The sequence below is a fragment of the Myxocyprinus asiaticus genome, chromosome 10, assembly GCF_019703515.2.
Source record: "Myxocyprinus asiaticus isolate MX2 ecotype Aquarium Trade chromosome 10, UBuf_Myxa_2, whole genome shotgun sequence".
In the NCBI taxonomy this organism is placed as follows: domain Eukaryota; kingdom Metazoa; phylum Chordata; class Actinopteri; order Cypriniformes; family Catostomidae; genus Myxocyprinus; species Myxocyprinus asiaticus.
The window spans coordinates 8,424,561-8,432,733 of NC_059353.1; the positions used below are offsets into that span (position 1 = coordinate 8,424,561).

Sequence of the window (8,173 nt, forward strand, 5' to 3'; positions counted from 1 at the left end):
AGAATTATGTCTATTGACAATGAATAAATTCAAGAGACCTTTAGTGATAACAAGCAAATTTTTAATGATTAAAATAATTATGAATCTCATATATAGATATCATGCTCAGTGCATCTGGTACATCTATGCTGCTTTTAAACACTGACCAGATGAAGGTATCTGAGTAGAAAGGATGTTACACAAATATTATTCGGATATGTCTTGATGCCCTCCTACATCTGTATACTGCCTGCAAAAGCAGCATTTTCAGGGTTCAGATACAGTCATTGGGCAAAACTAAAAAAATATCAAATACTGTCACAGCTGAAGAGTTTGCAGATTTACTGTTTTAACTACATATATGTAGGTGCTTTGGGGATTTTATGTCCCAGAAGTTAATTTTTATTACAGCTAACAGATTTCAGCCTTTTTCTTTTTGTTATAGGGATAGTTCACCCCAAAATGAAAATTCTCTCATCATTTACTCAACCTCATGCATCCCAGATGTGTATGACTTTCTTTCTTCTGCTCAACACAAGCAAAGATTTTTAGAAGAATATTTCAGCTCTGTAGGTCCATACAATAAAAATGAATGGTGATCAAAACTTTGAAGGTCTGAAAACCACATAAAGGCAGCACAAAAGTAATCAATATGACTCCATTGGTTTAATCAATGTCTTCTGAAGCGATATGATAGGTGTAGATAAATTCTCCTCCCTGTCCAGTAGGTGGCGATATGCAAAAATAAAAAACGAAAAACAAAAGAAGTGGAAATGTATAGTAAAAAAAGGACTTGAATTAAATCAGTTTCTCACCCACACCTATCATATCAATTTAGAAGACATCGGCTTAACCACTGGAGTCTTATGGATTACTTTTGTGGTGCCTTTATGTGCTTTTTGGACTTTCAAATTTCAACATAAAATGTTAGCGATCAAATTAGTCTCTGAAAGTTGGCCATTTTATTTCAAAAACTTTAAAAATGTAATTTCCATCAGCTTCATTTCCAGCACAGAATTCTATTAAACACAATACAACCTCTCTGATTTGTAGCCTCTCTATGAAACGAAGGGAATATTTTGGGTCAAATAATTAAAATTGCAATAAGATCTATTGACAGTATCTTTGCATACAGTTGATTACCACTGAAAATAAATTTTGACTCATCCCACAGTTGGCAGTGTACAATAAAAGCCTATGGGGCAAGTGTACCCAACCGTGAGTAAACATTTAAAATATGCAACTGTTACCCTGTTATGTGTCCAGATCTTAATCAGGCTACTTCCCCCTATTGCGAAGGTCCTGCAGGCTTACAAACTGTCACTCTTGGTATAAAACCCTAAAGCAACAGAAACACACTACATACACAATCTATTATAACATTAAACACACAAGAACAAATCATTAATACATTTCAAACAAATAGTCTCTTTTAATAATGCAGATGTAATACCAATAACAAACAAGTAACATCAACTTCCAAATACAGTAAATGTGATTAAATACAGATTCTGGGTCAAGCAATCACCCATGCATGAAAAAAACATCCCAATGATCACAAATTAATTGCAGAACAATTCCTGTAAGTCTACAGTTGTTTTAAGTTGTGAAAAGTCATTGCAACACTCAGTAAAACTTTGCAGCTTATTCACTATTTTCATAAAATATCCTTGAAATAAAAAGGTAAGATAGTAATTTCCCTTAATTTATCCAAAACCAGTGCACAAATGGTGGTCTGCCAGTATATCGTTTTTTTTATTTAATTTTTTTTATTCCAAGCTCAAACATATCTGTCATGTTAAGGCTTTGGTAAAAATCAACGGATTGTCATTGTGAGTCAATGTACAAAGTACAAAGTGATCTCTGAAGCTAAGGAATGCCTTAATCATTCAGAACAAATGAATTATTTTGGTCTAGCAGGAACTTATCTCTTATTACTAAAAATGCAATCACTTTTAAGTATGCAAGTACCAATTAAAGCTTTAATAAACACCAATCCTTTAGCTAATGAACACAGCACTCTGGTGAACAGTTAACCTGTTGTAGAATCTGGTGTGATCTGCTTTTCATTGGTGGGAGTCAGCTGTGCTCTGACGCCCTCTGGTGGTGGATTATAGACAGCAGGAGTGAGCTGCCCTTTAATGTAGTGATATGCAAATGATCCCTCACTAAGAATGGGGTGCCCTGTCATAATACTCTACATTACTTTCCAAACTCTCCATTTTTCTGTATTAAACATTGATAAATGTGAACCGATGGTGGTGCTGCATTCAGACGACACTCCTTCACCCATCACAGAGGATGGAGGAGGCAATGGTAGGAAGGGTGAGTGTGTCAAAATATTCAGTCAATACATTGTCCTTCTAACTTCTGCCTGCAATTGAGTGGAGGACAGTCAAGCAGTCTGACCAATCAAAGTCAGTTTGGCACTTTATTGTAGCCAAGAGAGTACGAGTGTGTAATCGATGTCATACCCTGTCGTTATACACACTCTGAGAACCAGAGCATGCAAAGAACTTATCCGCAGGCATAAATCATAACACTGTCCCATCTTCAAACACAGAGAGCAGCCCCTCCTTAGCGATGGATCACTCTGTCAGTCATGGTGCTCTATCAGTTGATCCCATGCTTCTTTATCCTGGATTTCCCGATGTGGGCAGAGGCTTCTCCATTAATCCTGGTGGGTCTTTTCCTGACTGACTTTATACTCATACTGTAAGAAGAAAAGACATATGACTCTGTTTAACAAACTTAAACAATATTCTCTAAAGCGCTGTTTAAAAAAATTGTGATCTGCCCATCCAGGCAACACATTTAGGCATCACAATAAGCACAATTTCAATGTCTTAAGTTTTGGAACAGATCTTAATATTCATGTGAGTGCACATGTGTGACAGTTCACCAGAGCTAGTTGCCTTCCGATATTCCCCACAGTTATCACACCCGCAAAGAAGATACATGGCAGCCAGGACCGAATGTACAGGAAGTCAGGAGAGGTATATCTGCACACATTCACATATTTACAATAATGCCCAAACTGTGTGAGTAGTAGATGTTTGTAATGTGTTGGTGTGTGACAAAACTTACTGAAAGACTCCATTGTAAACCAGTAGCTGAGTGGCCAGTGTGGCAAGTATTGCAATGAAGACTCCCAGCCCAAAACCACTGCGTGAACGATCAAACATCCACCACAGGCCAACAGATAAGGCAGCCAGAGTAAGTGACAGCTGCACATTATTTGCAAAGTCCACCTTCTGATTACAACAGTGTTAAAGGCATCAATTCATACAGAACAAAAACTCAATCCATAATAAACACTATCATTTGTGTGCAGTGTGCAGAAAAATTTCTTGCAGTCAGTCAGAACAAGAGATGTGTCAGGGTGGTCGACCGCCGACTAATCAACTAATGCTTTAAGTTTAGACTTTTTATGCGCTGAATCAAAAATAAATTTCAAGATGTTCACTGTCAGAAGGTAAATCCTCTGCTGGGAGTAATATTTCTGTATTTGTGAGGTGCTGTCGAGAGATTAAAGTATTTTTCTAATTGTGTCTGCAATGTTTAAATAAATAGTTGTAGTAAAAAAAAGGTTTAAACTTCTGATGTTGTGAACTAGATGTTTTGTACCCGCAGTCTTACAGTTATATGCTTTTGAGTGCACAGTGAAGATCGCCCTGAAGCACTCCGGTTACATTGAAGCACATCATGCTGCATTCAGGATGCTCATAAGCAGTTTTGTGCCTCTCTTTGTTGGAGCCTTTATTATTTCTTACTTTGATTGTTATGTACAATAAGATGATATGGTTATTTAGCCTGTTTATTTGTTGAATATTCTTTAGTTATCATGTTGAAGTGCTGCGCTTAGCATCCATATTTACCTCTGAAACATGTCTGATCGGGGTCATGTATTATCCTTAACACAGATTAGTCAATTAGTTGTTAAAACAACCTACCAACTAGTTGATTATGAAAAATAGTAGTTTTCCCCAATGAAGATCATGACTGGTGCAGTTTTTGGCAAAATATCCTCAAACCGAATGGATAATATTTTTATGTGGGCTGAAATGAAGAGTTACATTTTAAAAGACGTTTTTTTGTAAAAAAAAAAAAAAAAAAAAAAAGATGCTTAAATTACAAATTTGATTGAAAACTGTCGAGGCGGTGAATCAGAAAAGAGGCAAACGATCATAACAGTCATTTGAAAAGACGTGATGTGAAACCTGTATTTAACACTTGCTCAACTAATGTCTTTCCTCCAAATATTCAGTCATGCATTGTCTTGTACACTTGGACAGACACATGACTGTAGCTCAACTACGCAAAACCCACTGTAGCACGATTATAACTGCACATGTATACGTACTGATTTCCACTGCAGAAAAGTATTTTTCTTTTTGTTTTCTTTTATACTTTCTTTCAGAAACTTTTGAAATAATAAAACTCTCACACTGATCCTAAAACTGACTGCATGAAAGGAGATAATCTACTGCAGCATACAAAATGTATCTCACAAAATAAACGTCAAAAATAAAAAAATAAAAAACAATAAGATGTGCGAGCCGAGAAGGATACAGCACTGGCATGATTTATGCCCACATAGACGGCCACACAGCGCATCACATTAGACCACTCCCTCTTAAGTTTATGGGGCTCCCCCAGACAATGGTCCATACAGGGATACAGCAAACCTATCAATGCTGAAAAAAAGAACATTATTCAATGGCTCATAAAAACACAAATCTCACAGGCCATGCAAAGTGTGGGGAAAGACAGCAACATTTATTTTCATGACTGAATCCCCCAATTTAATGTTTCCTTATTCATTAGGGCCCAAGCACTGAAAGTGTGGATGCCCTGTTGTTCTTCTAAGGATTATTAGGGCCAAAGCATTGAAAGTGCGGAGACCCTATTGTTCTTCTAAGGATTATTCTTTTTCTTCTTCTTCTTTTCAAGGTTTTCGGTACTTTTGGGGTACTTAACATGCATGAAAACTCTTGAAAGTTTGCACACACATTAATGCCGTCGGCCATTAAGGCTGGGCAAAGTTGCAGGGGGGCTCTGTAGCACAACCTAAAAGATGGGTATGTTTAAGGGGCTCTGTAGCACATCCCTTTTGAGCTACAGTCACCAAACTTTGTACACATATAGAATTCATCAAGCCGGACAACTTTCATGCTGACAGTCAGAAGCTCCACCCAACAGGAATTCGGCCATTTTGGAATGTTTGAAAATGCATGCTCTGGAATTTGAAATACTCCTCCTAGGAATTTCATGTTACAGGTACCAAATGTAGGTACCAAATGTGGGAGACATCATGCCAAGACATTGACGATGTTAACTGCGAACACATTTTTTATATATCGAATGGTGTTGCCATGGTGACGCGATAAACGTCAAAAAATGGGAAAAAGGAAGTGCCTCATATCTTCTGTGTGCATTGTGTATTTGACATCAAAATTGAGCCATATGTTTGGTCTGGCAGGCTGATCACATTGATGTGGCTATTGTGGGTCACAGTCATAGCGCCACCAACTGCTGTAAGGAAGTGTGGCACATTTAACAGACTTTTAAATATCCCTCTTATGTTTACTTGAATTGCTTAATTTTTGTTTTGAATAATGTCAAGACAGTGCAGATTTCAAATTCTGAAGGGATTCTTGATATCTTAAATAGTGTTGCCATGGCAACGCATTAAATGTCATTACTCCTTTTTATGTATATTCACATGTTTTTGGGGTACTTGACATGCTTGAATTTTCATAATATTTTGCATACACAGAGTTGTCGGCCATTAGATTTAGATCAAAATTGAGATGTATGTTTAGTCTTGGGGGCTAATTACATAGATGTAACTATTTTGGGTCACTGTCATAGCACCACCACCTGGCAGCAGGAAGTGTGGCTTGTACAACAGATTTTTAAAATAGTCTTCTTATATTTACTCAAATTGCTTCAAAATTGTTTAGAATAATGCCAATTTCATGTGTCCACCTTGCATTGTTTTCCGAAAGCCACCGGGTGGAAAAGGACCAGTTGTGCTTGGGCCCGTCATCTTTGCTTGCAGCTATATTTCCATTTGTGTTTCAGTACTGAGCATGTGTTAGTACAGTACTGTATGTGTGTTTACCTGCAGCTGTTCCACAGCAGGGTGGAACCCACCAGGCAGATGAGAAAATGCTGCTGATGACATCAGGAGGGAAAAGAGTGACGTTACGCTGCACCTGTAGCAGGTTTAGCACGAGTGCCAAGAACACGCCCACCATAAAGAGCATGGTGGCGCGGATCAACAGGTTCACCATCCGATTCGTGATCATGCTGATGTAGGGCCCCTGCTGCATTGGAGCGCCACTGCCCATTGCAGAAATCTCCGCCATGGCTGCTGTGAGAAGGAAAACCCTGAGAACCTACATCTGCTGCTGTCAGCTGACATCACATGCCTGCAGACGAGATGATGATGAGGATAGTGCCATGCTTCTATAATCATTAATAACTGCAATAACTAATAATAGCCGAAAAAAACATACAGTATCCTGTATACACACACAGAGGATCTGGAGTAGTGAATTAAGTCACATTTTTTTTTTCAATCAAAAGTAACAAAAATGTCCTAAAAATCAAACATGAAATGTATTAATATTACCATGCTGCATAGACCTGACAATTTGCAAAACTATTAAGGATGAATGGGAAAATTGACAATTTTGTAAATACATAAACTGCGATTCACCAGACAAACGCAAAGAGACAAATACTGTATTAGCAATAGCTATATCACCAAGTGAAAGATGAATCGGAGCCAAAATATTGTACTGTTTGGTTGGACACACAACCTTCACAAACATTTACAATAAAAGATGTGGGAAGCATTTCTCCCTCCCCTTTAAAGCTAAAGGGAGCAATTTCTGCAAAAGCTTTTTCGAACACACTCCACGTCTTCCATTGATCGAACAAACAGATAGCCCTGCCCCAAACCCAAGCCATTGATTCAATGGTGTTGCGTCTTGCTGAATAGGTAGCTCAAATCAAACGCAATTTTTATAGCACCACAGAGACACAGTGTTTACAGTTTTTGAGGAAATCAACCTACAAATGGTTTACTTACAGTCATCTCTGAATATTACGATGGGATTTGAGAAAGTATTTTAACAACAAAAAATGTACACACTTCAGCTTTAAATAAATATTCTTGGTTTAAAACAAGTTACACTCAATTACCAGCATAATGTTGATTACCACAACAACAAAAAAGATTATCGACACCTCCCTCGTTTATTAAAAAAATAAAATATTACAGTGACGCAAATGGAAGTGAATGGGGCCAATCTGTAAACACTAAAATCCACATAGTTTCAAGAGTACAACCCTAAGACATAAACATTATACATTGGTCAATATCTGGCAGATAAATATCGGCAGCCGATACATCAGTGCTTCCCTAGTAAGATAACTTACTAACCTTATCTGTGTAAAGTTATATCGGATTACAAGTTGTAATATTGGATATAACTTCACAACAAATGCTGAAGATCTTTCACTGAAACCAGAACATTCCTTTTAAGTTGATAAGCCTATTTATTTTGCTAGCCTAACTTTGCATGACTAAATGTTTATTTGCCTTTTTATTATTTTGCACTGATCCAGATGGACAATTTCTGCAACAAGTTTGCTGTACTGTACTTGCGACAGAAACGCCAGCTAAATGGCACAAAAACACATAAACACTAAAAGTCTCTGCTTGTGAACCTGACTAAAGCTTAAGCGGAGTGACCAATGGCCACATCAGCAGGCCAATGTAGCTGTTACTTTAATAACTTCTCGGGACGATTCGTCAGTTGTGAATCGTATTATTAAATCACATTGGCCAAAACATACGATATGTAATGATGAAAGCACTAGCAGGTCGAGGCTGTTGAATTATGAAATCATAATATCAACACTTCTGGTAGGTTCTGACCCAATGCGGGAGAAAACGCCTTTGTTATATTCAGATTACATCCAAAATCTGCGACAACTGTCTATATTGTAGTTTTTGTTTTACACAGTGACACAAACCACTCACCGTTGTACCGCTTTGAAGGACCTAGTTGTCCCTTTCTGAACTAGTAAAGTCCTGAGCGTAAACCTGTTTTACGGTATAATGCTGAGGACTTCCGCCCCGCTGATCGCGCGGCCCTTCAGCAGCCAATCAGAGGAG

General features: G+C 37.8%; 1 protein-coding gene across 1 annotated transcript; it reads right to left on the bottom strand.

Moving 5' to 3' along the window:
- Positions 1 to 1,387: 1,387 nt before the first annotated feature.
- On the bottom strand, positions 1,388 to 8,157 carry LOC127447278 (insulin-induced gene 2 protein-like). The gene is made up of 6 exons (XM_051709053.1): positions 8,039 to 8,157; positions 6,107 to 6,416; positions 4,552 to 4,676; positions 3,067 to 3,233; positions 2,882 to 2,981; positions 1,388 to 2,692 (listed from the first exon to the last, which is right to left on the bottom strand). Exons 2-6 carry the CDS (start codon positions 6,351 to 6,353, stop codon positions 2,651 to 2,653), a joined length of 681 nt encoding a protein of 226 aa, XP_051565013.1. The 5' UTR covers positions 6,354 to 6,416; positions 8,039 to 8,157; the 3' UTR covers positions 1,388 to 2,650.
- Positions 8,158 to 8,173: the final 16 nt, after the last annotated feature.

Coding starts and splice junctions, on each gene's coding strand:
- LOC127447278 (XM_051709053.1), bottom strand. CDS start 6,353: ATGGCGGAGATTTCTGCAATGGGCAGTGGCGCTCCAATGCAGCAGGGG. Junction 3,234..4,551: donor GCATAAATCATGCCAGTGCT/GTATCCTTCTCG, acceptor TGTTGTAATCAG/AAGGTGGACTTTGCAAATAA. Junction 2,693..2,881: donor TCGGAAGGCAACTAGCTCTG/GTGAACTGTCAC, acceptor TTCTTCTTACAG/TATGAGTATAAAGTCAGTCA.